General features: G+C 38.2%; 1 protein-coding gene across 1 annotated transcript in view; it reads left to right on the top strand.

The window, feature by feature from the left end:
* Nucleotides 1-21,534, top strand: part of TMPRSS11D (transmembrane protease, serine 11D) — a 60,032-nt gene that overhangs the window by 26,975 nt on the left and 11,523 nt on the right. The window contains exons 4-5 of the mRNA XM_013964668.2: nucleotides 13,263-13,330; nucleotides 18,903-19,057. Coding sequence (XP_013820122.1) covers nucleotides 13,263-13,330; nucleotides 18,903-19,057 — 223 coding nt within the window. The remainder of the gene's footprint in view (nucleotides 1-13,262; nucleotides 13,331-18,902; nucleotides 19,058-21,534) is intronic.

The following is a 21,534-nucleotide window of genomic DNA, read 5'->3' as shown; positions in this document are numbered from 1 at the left end:
AAAGACATCTTGTAATGTTTCAGCTGTGTACCTAGTTTAATAAAAGGGAATAAATTGAAAGTGTGTATTTTGAAAATCCCAGCTTCATTCTAGGGAATTAGAACCTGGCTACCAGTCATTAGAGCAAGATGCCAGAGATGTCCTCAGCCCTAAAGAGGTCATTCAGTTTCTGTTAGAGAGACTAGATATGTTGGGTGAGTTCATCCTTCATAGAGCACATGTAAAATTGCAAAACACTAATTTGGAGAGAAATGGCATAAGGCATAAAGCACAACATATAACACCTTCAGCAATGTGAAAACATAAACTAAATAAGTTTCTTTGAAAAGTACTACCAGCACCTTTAGAGGATATTCAGTAAGTCTTTAAAATACACTCTCCAATGCCAAAAAAATTGTACAATCTAACTTGTTATTTTTAATTTATTCTCAAAAATGGTCTATAAAGCAAATCATAACATATATAAATTTTGTTATCAAAATGAAAATTTTAGTAATGTCTTTTGTTGTAAAGATAAAAAACACAAATGTATAAAATTCAGGGCATTCAAGAAATCTTAAAAAAAGAAACATGCACAAAATCTCAACACTAATCTACCCACGATTAATATCTTGATGTTCCAAGTATCTTTCATGTAAACTTCATAATCATACATGCACAAACACATATAATTTGCTGTCAATGGAATAAGACTATATATGCTTGCTTTTTCCTATTTTTTTCTCAAAAATGTGTCATCAGTTCAGTCAGTTCAGTCACTCAGTCGTGTCCAACTCTCTGCGACCCCATGAATCTCAGCACGCCAGGCCTCCCTGTCCATCACCAACTCCCGGAGTTCACTCAGAATCACGTCCATCGAGTCAGTGATGCCATCCAGCCATCTCATCCTCTGTCGTCCCCTTCTCCTCCTGCCCCCAATCCCTCCCAGCATCAGACTCTTTTCCAATGAGTCAACTCTTCACATGAGGTGGCCAAAGTACTGGAGCTTCAGCTTCAGCATCATTTCTTCCAAAGAAATCCCAGGGCTGATCTCCTTCAGAATGGACTGGTTGGATCTCCTTGCAGTCCAAGGGACTCTCAAGAGTCTTCTCCAACACCACAGTTCAAAAGCATCAATTCTTTAGCGCTCAGCCTTCTTCACAGTCCAACTCTCACATCCCTACATGACCACAGGAAAAACCATAGCCTTGACTAGACGGACCTTAGTCAGCAAAGTAATGTCTCTGCTTTTGAATATGAGACAGAAGTATTTAAATATCAATGAAGAAATCTACCATTTTAAATAACTAAACATTATTATAGTGCAAAAAGATACAATACCTCATTTAACCACTCTTTTGTTGACAGATGTTTAAACTGTTTCCAGTTTTTCACTATTATATTCAATATTCTGATGACCATTCTTGTTGATACATACTTGCGCACCTGAATGATTATATTATTGGGACATATTCCCAGGACTAGAATTATCAGAATATAGGCTTATGCATTTATTTCTCTCTAAAGATTTTCAAATTTTTCTTCAGTTTTAACAAGTATTTTATTTCAGAAGCATTTTTGATTTATAGAATAGTTTCAAAGATAATATAGAATTCTCATACACATGACACCCAGTTTCCTCTGTGTTTAACACTCTGTTGTTCAGTTGCTAAGTCATGTCCTACTCTTTGTGACTCCAAGGACTGCAGTATGCTAGGTCTCCCTGTCCTTCATCTCCCAGAGTTTGCTCAAATTCATGTCCCTTGAGTCAAAGATGCTATTTAGCACCTTACAATAGTACATTTATTGCAATTAATGATCAAATGTTAATCAGTTCAGTTTAGTCACTCAGTCATGTCCGACTCTGAGATCCCATGGACTACAGCTCACCAGGCATCCCTGTCCATCACCAACTCCCAGAGCCTACTCAAACTCATGTCCATCTAGTCGCTGATGCCGTCCAACCATCTCATCCTCTGTCATTCCCTTCTCCTCCTGCCTTCAATGCTTTCCAGAATCAGGGTCTTTTCCAATGAGTCAGTTCTTTGCATCAGGTGGCCAAAGTATTGAAGTTTCAGCTTCAGCATCAGTCCTTCCAATGAATATTCAGGACTGATTTCCTTTAGAATGGACTGGTTGTCCTTGCAGTCCAAGGGACTCTCAAGAGTCTTCTCCAACACAGTTCACAGCATCAATTCTTCAGCGCTCAGCTTTCTTTTTAGTCCAACTCTCACATCCATACATGACTACTGGAAAAATCATAGCTTTGACTAGAGAGACCTTTGTTGGCAAAGTAATGTCTCTGCTTTTTAATAGGTTGGTCATAGCTTTTCTTCCAAGGAGCAAGTGTCTTTTAATTTCATGGCTGAATTCACCATCTGCAGTGATTCTGGAGCCCCAAAAAATATAGCCTTTCACTGTTTCGATTGTTTCCCCATCTATTTGCCATGAAGTGATGAGACTGGATGCCATGATCTTAGTTTTCTGAATGCTGAGCTTTAAGCCAACTTTTTCACTCTCCTCTTTCACTTTCATCAAGAGGCTCTTTAGTTGTTCTTCACTTTCTGCCATAAGGGTGGTGTCATCTGCATACCTGAGGTTATTGATATTTTTTCAAACAATCTTGTACTTCATCCAGCCTGGATTTTGCATGATGTCCTCTGCATATCAGTTAAATAAGCAGGATGACAATATACAGCCTTGACATACTCCTTTCCTGATTTTGAACCAGGCTGTTGTTCCATGTGCAGTTCTAACTGTTGCTTCCTGACCTGCATACAGATTTCTCAGGAGGCAGGTCAGGAGGTCTGGTAATCTCATCTTTTGAAGAATTTTTCACTGTTTGTTGTGATCCACACAGTCAAAGGCTGTTGCATAATCAATAAAATAGATATAGATGTTTTTCTGGAATCCTCTTGCTTTTAATGTATTAACTCTAATGTTAATACATTGTTATTAAACAAATTTCATATTTTATTCGGATTTCCTCTTTTACTTAATGTTCTTTTCTGTTTCCTGATCCCATCCAGGATAGCAAATTACATAATTGTTATGTCTTTTTTAGGCTCTGAAAGTTCGTCAGATTTTACTTCTGGTGATAATCTTGACAGTTTGAAGCATACTAGTCAGGTATTTTATAGAAATGTCCCACAACTAGGGGTTTTCTGATGTTTTTGCTTATGGATAGACAGGGGCATGGGGATTTAGGGAGGAAGACTATAGAGGAAAAATTTCATTTTCTTTACATTGTATGAAATGGGGGTATATAGTATCAACATGATTTATCACTATTGACATTGATCACCTGGCTTTAGTAGTGTTTGTCAGATTTCTATTAATACACTGAAGTTCCTCCCTTTTTCATATTATACTCTTTGAAAGAAAGACACTATGTACAGGCCACACCTAAGAAGTGGAGTGAAAAGTCATGCTTTGAAATTTAATGTATATTTGAAGTTAGAACTGGACATGGAACAACAGACTGGTTCCAAATAGAAAAAGGAGTATGTCAAGGCTATACATTGTCACCCTGCTTATTTAACTTATATGCAGAGTACATCATGAGAAACGCTGGACTGGAAAAAACACAAGCTGGAGTCAAGATTGCCAGGAGAAATATCAATAACCTCAGATATGCAGATGACACCACCCTTATGGCAGAAAGTGAAGAGGAGCTAAAAAGCCTCTTGATGAAAGTGAAAGAGGAGAGTGAAAAAGTTGGCTTAAAGCTCAGCATTCAGAAAACGAAGATCATGGCATCCAGTCCCATCACTTCATGGGAAATAGATGGGGAAACAGTGGAAACAGTGTCAGACTTTATTTTTTGGGTTCCAAAATCACTGCAGATGGTGACTGCAGCCATGAAATTAAAAGACACTTACCCCTTGGAAGAAAAGTTATGACCAACCTAGACAGCATATTAAAAAGCTTTACATTACTTTGCCAACTAAGGTCCATCTAGTCAAGGCTATAGTTTTTCCAGTAGTCATGTATGGATGTGAGAGTTGGACTGTGAAGAAGGCTGAGCGCCGAAGAATTGATGCTTTTGAACTGTGGTGTTGGAGAAGACTCTTGAGAGTCCCTTGGACTGCAAGAAGATCCAATCAGTCCATTTTGAAGGAGATCAGCCCTGGGATTTCTTTGGAAGGAATGATGCTGAAGCTGAAACTCCAGTACTTTGGCCACCTCCTGTGAAGAGTTGACTCATTGTAAAAGACTCATGCTGAGAGGGATTGGGGACAGGAGGAGAAGGGGATGACAGAGGATGAGATGGCTGAATGGCATCACCAACTTGATGGACGTGAGTTTGAGTGAACTCCAGGAGTTGGTGATGGACAGGGAGGCCTGGCGTGCTGCGATTCATGAGGTCGCAAAGAGTCGAACACGACTGAGCGACTGAACTGAACTGAACTGAAATTCTTCTATTTGTCTGATCTCTCCATGTTTTTGTGCATCCATTTGTTTAGATCAATATAGTGGTCTAAGCATTTTTAAGAATTATTTTAATTTCTAGATTGCACTCAAGTGCCCTACGTTACATTCTTACCGGTCCCAGTATGCATTCAGTTCAGTTGACTTCAGTTCAGTCGTTCAGTCATCTGACTCTTTGCGATCCCATGACTGCAGCACACCAGACCTCCTTATCCATCACCAACTCCAGTAATTTACTCAAACTCATTGAGTCATGATGCCATCCAACCATCTCATCCTCTGTCGCCCCCTTCTCACATGCCTTCAACCTTTCCCAGCATCAGGGTCTTTTCCAATGAGTCAGTTCTTTGCATCAGGTGGCCAGAATATTAGAGTTTCAGCTTCAACATCAGTCCTTCCAATGAATATTCATGACTGATTTCCTTTAGGATGAACTGGTTGGATCCCCTTGCAGTTCAAGGGATTCTCAAGAGGCTTCTCCAACACCACAGTTCAAAAGCATCAATTCTTTGACACTCAGCTTTCTTTATAGTCTAACTCTCACATCCCATAGATGACTACTGGAAAAACCACAGCTTTGAGTAGTTGGACATTTGTTGGCAAAGTAATCTCTCTGCTTTTTAATATCCTGTATAGGTTGGTCATAACTTTTCTTCCAAGGAGTAAGCGTCTTTTAATTTCATGGCTAAAGTCACCATCTACATTGATTTTGGAGCCTGCAAAAATAAAGTCAGCCACTGTTTACCCATCTGTCTGCCATTAAGTGATGGGAAAGATGTCATGACCTTAGTTTTCTAAATGTCAAGCTTTAAGCCAACTGGTTCACTTTCCTCTTTCACTTTCATCAAGAGGCTCTTTAGTTGTTCTTTGCTTTCTGCCATAAGGGTGGTGTCATCTGCTTATCTGAGGTTATTGATATTTCTCCCAGCAAACTTGATTCCAGCTTGTGCTTCCTCCAGCCCAGCATTTCTCATGATATACTCTGCATAGAAGTTAAATAAGCAGGGTGACAATATACAGCTTTGACGTATTCCTTTTCCTCTTTGGAACCAGTCTGTTGTTCCATGTCCAGTTCTAACTGTTGCTTCCTGACCTGCATACAGGTTTCTCAAGAGGCAGATCAGGTGGTCTGGTATTCCCATTTCTTTCAGAATTTTCTTCAGTTTGTTGTAATCCACCCAGTCAAAGGCTTTGGCATAGTCAATGAAGCAGAAATATATATTTTTCTGGAACTCTCTTGCTTTTTCGATGATCCATTGGATGTTGGCAATTTGATCTCTGGTTCCTCTGCCTTTTCTAAAACCAGCTTGAACATCTGGAAGTTCACGGTTCACATATTGTTGAAGCCTGGCTTGGAGAATTTTGAGCATTACTTTACTAGCGTGTGAGATGAGTGCAATTCTGCCATAGTTCGAGCATTCTTTGGCATTGCCTTTCTTTGAGATTGGAATGAAAACTGACCTTTTCCAGTCTTGTGGCCACTGCTGAGTTTTCCAAATTTGCTGGCATGTTGAGTGCAGCACTTTCACAGCATCATCTTCCAGGATTTGAAATAGCTCAACATGAATGCCATCACCTCCACTAGTTTTGTTCGTAGTGACACTTCCTAAGGCCCACTTGACTTCACATCCCAAGATGTCTGGCTCTAGGTGAGTTTCACACCATCGTGATTATCTGGGTCATGAGATCTTTTCTGTACAGTTCTTCTGTGTATTCTTGCCACCTCTTCTTAATATCTTCTGCTTCTGTTAGGTCCATACCATTTCTGTCCTTTTTTGAGCCCATCTTTACATGAAATATTCCCTTGATATCTCTAATTTTCTGGAAGAGATCTCTAGTCTTTCCCATTCTATTGTTTTACTCTATTTCTTTGCACTGATCACTGAGGAAGGCTTTCTTATCTCTCCTTTCTATTCTTTGGAACTCTGCATTCAAATGGGTATATCTTTCATTTTCTCCTTTGCTTTTGGCTTCTCTTCTTTTCACAGCTATTTGTAAGGCTTTCCCAGACAGCCATTTTGCTTTTTTGCATTTCTTTTTCTTGGGGATGGTCTTGATCAGTCTCCTGTACAGCGTCACGAACCTCCGTCCATAGTTCATCAGGCACTCTATCTATCAGATCTAGTCCCTTAATTCTATTTCTCACTTCCACTGTATAGTTGTAAGGGATTTGATTTAGGTCATATCTGAAACATCTAGTGGTTTTCCCTGCTTTCTTCAATTTAAGTCTGAATTTGGCAATAAGGCGTTCATTATCTGAGCCACAATCAGCTCCCAGTCTTGTTTTTGCTCTCTGTTAAAGCTTCTCCATCTTTGGCTGCAAAGAATATAATCAACCTGATTTCGATGTTGACCATCTGGTGATGTCCATATGTAGAGTCTTCTCTTGTGTTGTTGGAAGAGGGTGTTTGCTATGACCAGTGCATTTTCTTGGCAAAACTCTATGAGCCTTTGTCCTGCTTCGTTCTGTATTCCAAGGCCAAATTTGCCTGTTACTCCAGATGTTTCTGGACTTCATACTTTTGCATTTCAGTCCCCTATAATGAAAAGGATATCTTTTTTGGGTGTTAGTTCTAGAAGGTCTTGTAGATCTTCATAGAACCATTCAACTTCAGCTTCTTCAGCATTACTGGTCGGGGCATAGGCTTGGATTACCGTGATATTGAATGGTTTGCCTTGGAAATGAACAGAGATCATTCTGTCATTTTTGAGATTGCATCCAAGTACTGCATTTTGAACTCTTTTGTTGACTGTGATGGCTAGTCCATTTCTGCTAAGGGATTCTTGCCCACAGTAGTAGATATAATGGTCATCTGAGTTAAATTCACCCATTCTAGTCCATTTTAGTTCACTGATTCCTAAAATGTTGACATTGACTCTTGCCATCTCCTGTTTGATGACTTCCAGTTTGCCTTGATTCATGGACCCAACCATTCCAGGTTCCTATGAAATATTGCTCTTTACAGCCTCAGACCTTGCTTCCATCACCAGTCACATCCACAACTGGGTGTTGCTTTTGCTTGGCTCCATCCCTTCATGCTTTCTGGAGTTATTTCTCCTCTGATCTCCAGTAGCATATTGGGCACCTACTGACCTGGAGAGTTCATCTTTCAGTGTCCTATCTTTTTGCCTTTTCATACTGTTCATGGGGTTCTCAGGGCAAGAATACTGAAGTGGTTTGCCATTCCCTTCTCCAGTGGATCACATTTTGTCAGATCTCTCCACCATGATCCATCTGTCTTGGGTGGCCCTACACAGCTTGGCTCATAGTTTCATTGAGTTAGAGAAGACTGTGGTCCATGTGATTAGATTGGTTAGTTTTCTGGGACTGTAGTAGGTATGCTTATTTTCCCACAGCATTAACACTATATATTGTAAATCTTATTCCTTGCTGTTAATCAAACAGATAAGAAGTAATGCCTCATATTATTTTGATTTGCATCTCTTTGATTACTAACAAGATTTAATCTGTCCCCATATATTAATAGGTCATTTTTATAATTACATTTGTGAATTTCCTGGTCATGACCTTGCCTACTTTCTTACTGGAGCATTTGTGTTTTCATGTAAATCTGGAAAAAAATTATTTCCTTGTTAGAATATCAGAATTTGCCCATTTTTCATCTGCATATATTTCTCTAACTTGTGATTTTACTTTCAACCCCATTTATAATCTAGGATTTTTTAATGCCAAATAGATTTAATTTTTTATGAAGCCAAAATTATCAATCCATCTGTAATTTATTTGTAATAAGATAGAAATCCAGCTTTTCCCCAAAAAATAACTAGATGGTGGTACCAAAGCAGTATATTAAACAACATAATGGATTTATTTGTTGTACCACTTTTATCATACACTAAATTCTCCCTTTATTTTTCTGTATTCCCCTCTCTTTCACTGACTCATCTTTTCCTGTACCAGTACCAAACTATTTACTGTGGCTTTATAATTGAACATCTGGCAGAGAAAAATTCCGTTTGAAATTCTTTTGACATGTGATTTCCATAGTTAATCTCATTTATTCATACTTCTGTAGAAACACTTTGAATAATCCTCTAATATAGTGCTTTATAGTTTCTAAAGTACTTTTACATATATCATCTAACCTTCAGTTCATAATAGGTATATTATTTTTATAGATGGGCAAGTAAAGATAGTGAGCTTAAGAAACATGTCAAAGGCCATTCAACTAGAAAGTGCTAGAAAAAAAATTCAAACCAAGGTCTTCTGATTTCAAATATAAGAATCATACCATTCACCAGTGTTAATATGAGTCACATCATCATTCTTGTGTCATAGTCAGTAGTGTTATACTTAATGAGCAGAGGAATAACTCCAGAACTTTCTATTATATCAAATAATTCACTTCTCTTTCCTGGTTCTCAGTTCATTCATTAGTAAAATAAAATCATTTGACTAGATGATTTTTATAACACATTCTAACTCAAAAAGCCCATGATTATGTGATTTTTGCACAAGACGCCATGCTGCCCATTCACCAGTTTTTCTCACCCTGCTTCTCTCACCATTCATTCTTCTGTACGTTTTATAGTCTCATCCTCCTCTACACTGACATTAAATGTGAAGATTCCCCAACTCTTTGACCTATGCCCTCCTGCTCTGTCACTATATTCTGTCACTATTTTCTGTCTCTAGATGATCTCAACCCTGACCAACTTCTACCAACACTAACATACTAATGTCTCGTTCTGTCTCCAGCCCAAACATTTCTTCTCTACTTCAGACCCTTACACCCAACTGCCTGCCTAATAGCTCTACTTGGCTCATGTAAAAACAACTCAAATGTATTTTGTCCCCAAATCAAACTCATGATCACCCCATGCCATACTAGCCTTCTGCCAATAATTCTATCCCCATTAATTAAAATGTTATTTATTGTTTTCCAAATCAAAACCCTAAAACTCATCTTTGATATACTGTTCTCTATCATTGCAAATACCCAGTCTATAGGTTTTATCCTCTATTCTTTCCCTCAAATCCATTCATTTCCCTCCATATCTACTACCACCGTATCTGTCCAAGCCATCACCTCTACAATGAAGTACCAAAATAGCACCATAACTAATCTGGCTTATTTTGTACCTCAAATTGTTTATCCAGATGCAGCCAGAGAAATTTTTCTCAAATTGCAAATCTGATTTTATTATTTTCTTGCTTAAAACACTCCCCATTATTTAAGATAAAGACTAAATGCTTCACCACTAACAAGGCTTTCATTCTGGTCTTTCTATCACTCTAGGCTCCTTGCTTTCTATGCTACAATCACCTTGCCTTTTAATTTCTTAAACACAAAGTGTTTGTTCCCACCTAAGGGTTTTTCATGTGTCATTCACTCTACCTGCATAGCTGTTTCCTTCCTCTTCAACCAGTTAACTCTGCTTTTTCTTTAAGATCTCAATTAATACTTACGTACAATAATGAACAAGTAAATGAGCAGTTAGTTAGGTAATACAAGAACTGACACTCTTCTTTTCCTGGCTAGAGCCACACTGCCAGGTAAAGCAATGTCTTAAGTAAATCAGTATACTTCTTAGAAGTTTAAAAGAGAAAAGAAAACAAAAGCTCCATCAAATAAGAGGGTATTGAAAACAAGATAGTGATTTACCTTCTTGGAATAGCTAACAAGATCTTTTCCCACTCAAGATGAAAAAATATGTAACAATTGTAGGCATAATATGTATAATGTTTTATCCTTCATATGACTTCATCTGTTAACAGGTTAATGATGGTACTTTGCAAGAATTTAACTCAATAATCCATATCTCACTTCAATTCTTATCATTATGAATATTATTGAGGTTTAAGGATCCAAGGCTATTCTATATTTCAAAGATAGTATTGTCAACCAGGAGAGAAACATAAAATAGTTCTTTTTTTCATTGTTTACTTAATTTTTGCCTATTGTAATAAAAGGGTCAATAATACATGTTCCAAAATAAAAAATGTGTGAAAAAAAACTCATCTGACCGATTAAACAATCATTTTGAAGGGAGGGGAAAAGGACAAAAGGTTGTATATAAACTTCACTGAAAGTAGATGCATAGCCTCTAGGACTTGCAGCAGCGAACTGTGCACAGATCGATTTTTTAAACACATTTTGGACTGTTCTCCTCTTACAGATGAAGATAATGAGAGGAAGAAAGGTTACAAAATTCATTCAAGTTCCCAGAGCAAGCTAACTTCTCTCTGTACACCCTGTGTATACACTTCCCACCTAGCCCATTGTCTTCCTATTCAAGCATCTGCTCACTGATTTTCTACCAAGCATTTGATAAGTTCTAATGAAAGAGTCCACAAATTTTCCATATTCTCTATGAAATACAGAATCTTATACATAGGCTTCTTCTTTTATCCTCATATATGGATACCAGCCAATTAATCAACTTTCTTTATGTTGCTTATTATCTTCATTAAATTACCTCAATATTTTCCACATAGCAAAAATGTAATAATTAAAGTGGATTTTTAAGCCTTTGGTCAAGTCTAGCCTGTGCTGGTACAATACTAAATCATGAAATATAATTTCAAGAAACATTTATTTAAATTTTAGCAATTCCTTCAGTTTTAGGTCAGTTCTTTCTACTTCTGTTAAAGTCAAGTAATATTAAATTTAAATCAGTTTACTAACCTACCTCCTACAATATACCATGTAAACAAAACATTAAAACCCATCCTTCTGTCTGGTGTGAGATGGTACCTCATTGTGGTTTTGATTTGCATTTCTCTGATAATGAGTGATGTTGAGCATCCTTTCAAGTGTTTGTTAGCCATCCGTATGTCTTCTTTGGAGAAATGTCTATTTAATTCTTTGGCTCATTTTTTGATTGGGTTGTTTATTTTTCTGGAATTGAGCTGCATAAGATGCTTGTACCATCTCACACCAGTCAGGATGGCTGCGATCCAAAAGTCTACAAGCAATAAATGCTGGAGAGGGTGTGGAGAAAAGGGAACCCTCTTACACTGTTGCTGGAAATGTAAACTAGTACAGCCACTATGGAGAACAGTGTGGAGATTCCTTAAAAAACTACAAATAGAACTGCCTTATGGCCCAGCAATCCCACTACTGGGCATACACACTGAGGAAACCAGAATTGAAAGAGACACGTGTACCCCAATGTTCATCGCAGCACTGTTTATAATAGCTAGGACATGGAAACAACCTAGATGTCCATCAGCAGATGAATGGATAAGAAAGCTGTGGTACATATACACAATTATTACTCAGCCATTAAAAAGAATACATTTGAATCAGTTCTAATGAGGTGGATGAAACTGGAGCCAATTATACAGAGTGAAGTAAGCCAGAAAGAAAAACACCAATACAGTATACTAACACATATATATGGAATTTAGAAAGATGGTAATGATAACCCTGTATGTGAGACAGCGAAAGAGACACAGATGTATAGAATGGATTTTTGGACTCTGTGGGAGAGGGAGAGGGTGGGATGATTTGGGAGAATGGCATTGAAACATGTATACTATCATGTAAGAAACGAATCGCCAGTCTATGTTCAATATAGGATACAGGATGCTTGGGGCTGGTGCACGGGGATGATCCAGAGAGATAATATGGGGTGGGAGGTGGGAGGAGGGTTCAGGATTGGGAACTCATGTACACCCATGGTGGATTCATGTCAATGTATGGCAAAACCAATACAGTACTGTAAAGCAAAATAAAGTAAAAATTAAAAAATAAAAAATAAAACCATCCTTCTACAAAGTTAACTAGAATATGGCTGACCAAATGGTAGCATCCTATAATTCTAGATCATAGAATTTTGAGTGACTTTTTGCTTTCTTCTTAACACTTACTAGTACTTCTTGAATTTTTAAAAAAGGAAATTATTTTGATAAAACTAAAAGCCTCATAATTCTTAAAAATGTTCAAGACTTCTAGAAAGAAAAAAAGTTATCATATTTTCTAACAACTGGTTGGTCCAATATCAGCCTAAAGAAAAGGATATTGAAAAAATAAGATATAATATGGTGTGACAAAGATTATGTAAACTTTACAGTCTCGAGAATTGACTTCAAATCCTGGCTTAATATAATATTCAGCATGCTACTTAATTTCCCCATTTGGACATCTTCACATTCACCTCAACCTTGATCCAACCTCACAGTACTAGCCAACAGAATCCACTCCACGATATGATGGCTTAGTACATCTCGCCTTGCATCTTGGTAGAACTGTTCCAGTCACAGAATCACTACTAGCTCTCTGTGAAGCTAAACCTTAAACCTCAAATGAACCATTCTTGCTGGCACTGAGCAATGATTCAGGGGGAAGGTTAAAGTTAGACCAGGAAATAACAACTGATGTTAAAAATAACTTAAGATGTTTAGGCATTAATCAGAAACAATAAGGAAAAGACTGTCCTTTATTTCTCTTCCTCCTTCTCATCAGGCTCTCCATTGCTACTCATTTTAATCTGGTTTTAACCTATTTAAGAACTGTAGGATCACAGTGTAAGTTGTATAGTGTTGGGTTGGCTCATGCCCCAACCTCTTCAGGAACAGCCACAAGATCACATAACATGAGCTCTCATTGAGCAAAATGTCTGCTGTGTTTAGAATGGTTTCTAATGAAGATGCAGCCTGTCCATTATTATCTTTGTGTAATAGATGAAGAACAGACACTGCTTCAGAAGGTTTTTAGCCTGTCTAAATTGATCCCAGGTGTTCTGAAGTGGAACTGAACTAAATTGAACTTTAAAAACTCCAGTCTAGATTCTTCATTAACATAGTCCCATGTTTCAGTGTTGGAAAGAGGAAGGAGAGAAAGAACTGTAATTACAGAAAGGTGTTTTTTTTCCCCTTTCTACAGATTACTAGAACATTCAAAGTGTCAGATTTAAAAAATCAGTTCGTCAAAGCTCATGTTGTCAAACTGAGGTAAGTGGAACTACAATATTAATATAAGCCTAGATACAATTTGCTTCATTTGACTTTGTTCATAGCATAGATAATGAAAGAAACTTTAATACAATGTGTTGCAGTATCATGAAAATAGTATCATGGGCAGCTTAAAAAGCAATGTCAAATTATCACATATGGTCTGTATATCTAGTAATGTGAATGACTGTTACTTCAATTCTTCATGGGAAAAGGAAGACAGTTGGGTGACGGTACAGTAACAAGGCTATTTATAAATTCAGGGGATACTCTTCACAATGCAGTCTGTGCAAACAGTGCCTTGTGGAGATGTGCAATGCTGTGATCCTGGGCATATTCATCTAAGATCGGAATGCTAAACCAACATCAAAAGTAGCTTTTCAGTTTTTGTCTCCCTAGAATGTTTTAAAGGATGCTGTGGCCAGATACAGACATGTCTGCAATGAATCAGTAATAGGGGAAGTAGCAGCATGCATACTTATTATTTTCCATTCCTACCTGAATGGAATACAGACCTATTCTTGTGATGTGATGTGATGTGATGTGATGTGATATCTCTCCCAACTAAAATAGTTACCCTTACTGAACTGAAAGTAAAAGTGACTGGCCCTACCACTAATGTCTCAAACGCCCACACTGCTCAGTCCTTCAAATAATGTAAAAAAATTCTTCAGAAGAAAGAGAAATTATACTAATTCTTTCTCAAATACTAAAACCACAAAAAGATTAATTTTTCTTATTCTTGGTACAGTCACCTAGTTAAGTACAAGCACGGCACTCTGGTCAGTTAAGTTTTGCTGAGGTGCTCGAGAAGTAAGAAGAGTTTGTTTCAAAATGTATTTCAGTCGGTTCAGTGCACATTCACCTTAGGATTTTCTTGAGCAAGTTTCTGTACTAGCCACTAGCTGGCAATACTTGTAGAACTGAATCTCTATTTTTTTTCCTTTTGTTCACTTCCCACTTACTGCTCAATCTGCCCTCTGGCTTCTGATCTCACCACAAAATACTAGTTGTTCTTCCCAAGTTCAACAATGACATTTAAATCACAAATTCCAAAAAAAAATTGTATCAGTCCTCTTCTTGAACCTCTCAACAGAATTTAGCACTGTTGAGCTTTTATTCTTTTTTGAAATAGTGCCATCCCTTGGTTTCCATAACCCTCTACACTTTGATTTTCCTTTTACTTCTCAGTTATTTCTTCTCAGTTTTCTTTTTTAGCTCTCATTCTTTCTTTTTACATTCCTCAAATGTCTGCCTGTGCAGTAAGCCTCTCATCACACTGAAACTCCTTTTAGGGGCTTCCCTGCCCCCTATGCTGGGAAACATTGAAGGCAGGGGGAGAAGAGGACAACAGGATGAGATGGCTGGATGGCATCACCGACTCAATGGACATGAGTTTGAGTGAACTCCAGGAGCTGGTGATGGACAGGGAGGCCTGGTGTGCTGCACTCTATGGGGTTACAAAGAGTCAGACACGACTGAGGGACTGAACTGCCCCCTGTATGCTGCTGCTGCTGCTGCTGCTAAGTCGCTTCAGTCGTGTCCGACTCTGTGCGACCCCATAGACGGCAGCCCAGCAGGCTACCCATCCTTGGGATTCTCCAGGCAAGAACACTGGAGTGGGTTGCCATTTCCTTCTCCACCCTATATGCTAGTTATTATCAAAGTTGTATCTCTGGGGCCAGACCTCTTTTCTCATCTCTACATGTGAACATATACAGCCATCTACTTGATATCATAATATGGCTATCTTGCAGATAACACAACTTTAATACATCCAGACCTGAACCTATCCTCTGTCCCCAATAAAATATGTTACTCATTTAGTGTTGCCTTTATTGACTATGCCAAAGCCTTTGACTGTGTGGATCACAATAAACTGTGGAAAATTCTAAAAGATGGGAATACCAGACCACCTGACCTGCCTCTTGAGAAACCTATATGCAGATCAGGAAGCAACAGTTGGAACTTGACATGGAACAACAGACTGGTTCCAAATAGAAAAAGGAGTATGTCAAGGCTATATATTGTCACCCTGCTTATTTAACTTATATGCAGAGTACAGCATGAGAAACGCTGGGCTGGAAGAAGCACAAGCTGGAATCAAGATTGCTGGGAGAAATATCAATAACCTCAGATATGCAGATGACACCACCCTTATGGCAGAAAGTGAAGAACAACTACAGAGCCTCTTGATGAAAGTGAAAGAGGAGAGTGAAAAAGTGGGCTTAAAGCTCAACATTCAGAAAACTAAGATCACGGCATCTGGTCCCATCACTTCATGGCAAATAGATTGGGAAACAGTGGAAACAGTGTCAGACTTTATTTTTTTGGGCTCCAAAATCACTGCAGATGGTGACTACAGCCATGAAATTAAAAGACGCTTACTCCTTGGAAGGAAAGTTATGAAACCTAGATAGTATATTGAAAAGCAGAGACATTACTTTGACAACAAAGGTCCATCTAGTCAAGGCTATGGTTTTTCCAGTGGTCATGTATGGATGTGAGTTGGACTGTGAAGAAAGCTGAGCACTGAAGAATTGATGGTTTTGAACTGTGGTGTTGGAGAAGACTCTTGAGAGTCCCTTGGACTGCAAGGAGATCCAACCAGTCTATCCTAAAGGAGATCAGTCCTGGCTGTTCATTGGAAGGACTGATGCTGAAGCGGAAACTCCAATACTTGGGCCACCTGATGTGAAGAAATGACTCGTTGGAAAAGACTCTGATGCTGGGAGGGATTAGGGGCAGGAGGAGAAGGGGACGATAGAGGATGAGATGGCTGGATGGCATCACTGACTCGATGGACGTGAGTTTGGGTGAACTCCGGGAGTTGGTGATGGACAGGGAGGCCTGGCATGCTGCAATTCATGGGGTCGCAAAGAGTCGGACACGACTGAGCGACTGAACTGAACTGAACCTCTGTCAGTGGTGTTACCTTCAACTTAGTTGCTCAAGAAAGAAATATGAGAGTTATCTTTAACTCCTGTCTCTCCTGCAGCCCATACATACAATCATCTAAACTTCACAGTTCTGTTTCTTAAAATGTTTAAGATCTGTAACTTCAAACACACTGTCCTCAGTCATCTCTCTTCTGGACTTCCACCACCTCCTAATGAATCTCCTCTCCTCTAGTCTTGCTCCATTCCACATTTTACATAGCAGCCAGTAAGATTTTTTTGAAATGATAAAGCTAAACATAGTATTTGCTTAAAGTTCTTCTAACTTCCACTCCTTACCCCTATGATATATAAACATATATTATGTCTGTATGTATAACATTATATATGCATATATGTACATGTGTAACACAGTATATTTTAAAACAGAAGAAAGAAGAAAAAGTGGTGTGAGTGTGTTTATGTGTATTTCAGGCAGAAAGAATAGCTTATATATGAAGTTTTTGAGGTTAAAAAGAGTGAAAACCTGAAAGCAGTCTAGTGGGACTGGTGAGTAAAGAACACCATCGGTTAAGTTCAGTTCAGTCACTCGGTCATGTCTGACTCTTTGCGACCCCATGAACTGCGGCACACCAGGCCTCCTTGTCGATCATCAACTCCCAGAGTTTACCCAAACTCATGTCCATTGAGTCAGTGATACCATCCAACCATTTCATCCTCTGCCGTCCCCTTCTCCTCCCTCCTTCAACCTTTCCCAGCATCAGGGTCTTTTCCAGTGGTTTAGCTCTTCACATCAGGTGGCCAAAATATTGGAGTTTCCACTTCAGCATCAGTCCTTCCAATGAACAGCCAGGACTCATCTCCTTTAGGATAGACTGGTTGGATCTCCTTGCAGTCCAAGGGACTCTCAAGAGTCTCCTCCAACACCACAGTTCAAAAGCATCGATTCTTCTGCACTCAGCTTTCTTTATAGTCCAACTCTCACATCCATACATGACTACTGGAAAAATCATAGCCTTGACTAGACCTTTGTGGGCAAAGTAATGTCTCTGCTTTTTAATATGCTGTCTAGGTTGGTCATAACTTTCCTTCCAAGGAGTAAGCGTCTTTTAATATCATGGCTGCAATCACCATCTGCAGTGATTTTGGAGCCCCCCCAAAATAAAGTCTGATGCTGTTTCCCCATCTGTTTGCCATGAAGTGATGGGACCAGATGCCATGATCTTAGTTTTTTGAATGTTGAGCTTTAAGCCCACTTTTTCACTCTCCTCTTTCACTTTCATCAAGAGGCTCTCTAGTAGTTCTTCACTTTCTGCCATAAGGGTGGTATCATCTGCATATCTGAGGTTATTGATATTTCTCCCAGCAATCTTGATTCCAGCTTGTGCTCATCCAGCCCAGCATTCAGAGTAATAAAAGACTAGCCCAGAAATAAGAATGGTAGGAGCAAACTCGATATTGGAAAGTTTAGTAAACCTTATAAACACACACCACTTTTTCTCCTTCCTCTTCTTTTTTAAAATACACTGTGTTACAGGGAACTATACTGAATATCCTGTAATAAACTATAATGACAAAGAATATGAAAAAAACAAATGTATTTATATAACTGAGTCACTTTGCTGTACAGCAGAGATTGGTACAATATTGCAAACCAGCTATACTTAAATATTAACTTAATTTAATAAAATACTGTGTTATCAGAAAATCTGAGGTACAATAAGGCCAAAAAATCAGATGATGACTTCTGAAAAGACAGCTTGTTACTCACAGTTTCCAAGAGGAAGGGATATGACTCTTAGACAGAGTTGTTATCAAGATCAAATAAATGATGCATAAACAGAATCCTGTTTCATCTATTTACATGTTTCTCATTCACCAAAGGTCCCTATTCTTTGAATTGTTTTTCTATTGTTTGTCTTTTCCTTATTAATTTGTAGGCGTTCTGTGTTTATAGGAGGCACCAAACATTCATTGAGTTCCGAATATATTCTCCCTGTCTATAGCTTATCTTTACAGTTTGTTTATGGAATCTTTTGTTGTAGAATATCAATTGCAAAATGTTTTATTTAAGAATCCCTTCCTTCTCCTATATATAAAGACATTCTCTCATACCTGCTTATACGTTTTAAGATTTGTGCTGTTCACATTCAAATGCTTTGTTTGTGTGTGGTATAAGCAGAGATTTCTTGCACGAAAATCTCTTTATTTTCCTTCAGATTTGTGATACTACTTCTATAATATATTGTCATACATGTCTATGAGTCTGTTTCTGGACTCCTGCTATGCTATGTACTCCTCCCAAAGTTTTACACATATTAACTCATATAACCTTCTTGATAACCCATTTTAATGTGAGGAAACAGACATAGATTAAGAAGAAAAAAAAACCCCACCTAAAGTCCAACAGTAAATGGTAGAGTTGGTGTGCAAACTCTGGCATTCTGACTTCAAAAACAAGCTATCCTGAATGGTGGGTACAGTGTCCTATGCACTGAAATCAAGTGTTTGCAGGATACCATTGTGATATATCATTACATATACAAACACTGTGTGTGAATCTGTCCTAATGTTAAATTTCTTAAGTAATTTTTTAAATGCTTAATTAAGAAGATGTAAAAAGAACAGAAAATTATCCTAATTGTACACTTAAAAATATTTTTATGGGTATTCAGGCAAAGCGGCAATGGCGTGATAGCAGATATTATCATGAAATTTAAATTCACCAGGAGAAACAATGAAGCATCAATGAAAAGCAGAATCGAGTCTATTTTACAGCAAATGACAAATAACTCTGAAGACGTGACAATGAATCCAACTCAGTTAATATGCAAGTATCATTTTTTTTATATACCATTTTGTTTCAGTGTATCCCTCTACAAGTTCTATTTCTTGTTTTTATTTAATGAGGGACTCTTTTTTCCTGAGTTAAATTTTGTGAAAACAGCTTACTATGAAGTTAAATGTAATATATAGTTCACTAATATAAAATATTCTGATGTTTTAAAGAATCATATTCATATCATAACTTTTATTTGCTAAAAATTCTTTATTGTTTTTCCCCTCTCAATATTCTTTATGAGGGACATTGCTGTCAGATGTTCAATTTGTAGGTATGTTATAAGGATGGTAAATAGCTGTTCAAGGTCAGAGAACAGTTTAATTTAGCATCCACCTCACTGAGAAAAATGTATGTAATTGGAAGGGGTCTGGTAAGTACTTGTAGAATAAAGAAGGAAATTAGATTTAACAATGTCTCTATCTCCTCTCTGCAAATCCACACTACTTCTGCCTGGAATGAAATTCCAGTTTCATTGTTTTCCATCCCTATTGCGATCACCGTGGTCCAAGCCAACATCATTTCTTACTTAAACAATTACACTAGCCTCCAAGCTACACTCCTTCTTTACTTTCATAGCCCTTCCAATGTATTGTCCACATATTGATCAAGGAAATATTTTAAAATACAAATACAGTCTTGTTTAAAAGTCTCCCATGTATTCCCACAAAATGAAACAAAAACACCACCTATAAGCAGGATACCATATTTCCTGGTTTACTCAGGACAGTAATGGGGACCATGTCAGTTGTCTAAGAACCATTATTAATATTACCCTTTACATGTTCTGATTTGAACAATAAATGATGTGGTGATCTCATCTAAAGCACTGTATGATCTCATTCACGCTTACCCCCGCAGCCATTTATTATGCTATTCTCTTCCTCATTTACCACAATCTGGCCACAACTTTACCTTCTCCATCTGCAAAGATTCTCTCCTTCCTGCCCCAAGCCTTTGCATACACCGGTCCAGTTTCTTAAAACACTTGCTAGATCACTCCCTTGCATCTGTCAAGTATCATCTGGATCATTTCTTTCTAATGTAAGCCTTTTCTGACTTCCACTACTAAATTGTTTACCTCTGTCACAGACATCTTCATTTTCCTCCACAGCATTTATCATAGCCGAAACGACAAACTTATTTCCATGAGTTTGTATTGTCTTCATACTACTCTAAGTTTTCTGAAGGCAAGAACCAGTCTGCCTTGTTAATCCTCCTTACTCCTCTTACTCAGTATCTAGTACATAATAAGTACTCTATTAATATTTGTCACATAATTTTAAAAAAGAAATTACTCAATTCATGTATAAACACTCCTCCAACTTTGTCATGTACTACTATCTTAAGAAACCATGATTCACCTCATAATAAGCTCCAGATTAAAGGGTTCTGGTGACTCCCACATTGGACTAGTAGTTAATCAGCATACACTTGTTAAAATTTTACCAGCGGTTAAAACAATGAAATTCTTTCCTATCTGTTGGCAAATAACCACTACACCAGGCCCACAAAGTTGCCTCTCTAACCCGCCCAAATTCTCCTATCCCTATCCTGGACTCCCAGATCCAGACCCTGAAACTACAGAGTTGATGCTTAGCACATCAAGGACCTCCAAGACACTGCTCCAGCTCTGTGGGTGGTTGTGTCCTGCCTGACTTGCTGATGTTTATTCAAGTTTGTCTAATGCCCACAACAACCACATACTATAGATCCTTCTATTGTCCCCACTCAGAAAATATAGATAATTGTCCAGGGCATATAGGCAGGATGAAGGCTATTGTTAAAAGTAAAGGTGTCAAAAAAAAAAAAAAGTATAGGTGTCGAATGAGGAAAGCATGTACTCAAGTAGTAGCAAAAGGGATGGGAAAGATGGGGCTAATTCAAAGGATAGTTAGATGCTAGAAGGTACAAAATTCGGAAGCCAATACGATGTGGGAAATAATGAGAAAGGAGTTAGAGACAATTTCAGATTTCCAGCTATTGGTGGAAGTGATGTCATTTATTAAGTGTGTATGTGTTGGTGTGTGTGTGTTAGTGGCTCAGTAGTGTGCAACTCTTTGAGACCTCATGGACCGTAGCCCACTGGGATCCTCTGTCCATGGGATTTTCCAGACAAGGATATCAGAGTGGGTTGTCATTCTCTTCTCCAGGGGATCTTTCCAATCCAGGGATCAAACCTAAGTCTCCTGCAGTACAGGCAGATTCTTTATCATCTGAGCCACCAGGGAAGTAGTAAATTGGGGCCAAAATTTGGGGACATTGAGTTTGAGATGGCTTTAGGACATTCAGAGGAAACAGCTCTGTAAGCAGAAATCGAACTGGAATAGACAGGCCTTCAGTGTCTGGTACCAACATAGTTTCTTTCTGTGCTCCCCCATCACTTTCCTACACGCAACATTTGTATTATCTCTACTGACTTCATTGCTCCACAAACATCTTATATCTTCATGCATTTGTGCCACTAT

Source organism: Capra hircus, chromosome 6, assembly GCF_001704415.2.
Source record: "Capra hircus breed San Clemente chromosome 6, ASM170441v1, whole genome shotgun sequence".
NCBI classification, from domain to species: Eukaryota; Metazoa; Chordata; class Mammalia; order Artiodactyla; family Bovidae; genus Capra; species Capra hircus.
This window is presented reverse-complemented; position numbering and strand designations above follow the sequence as displayed.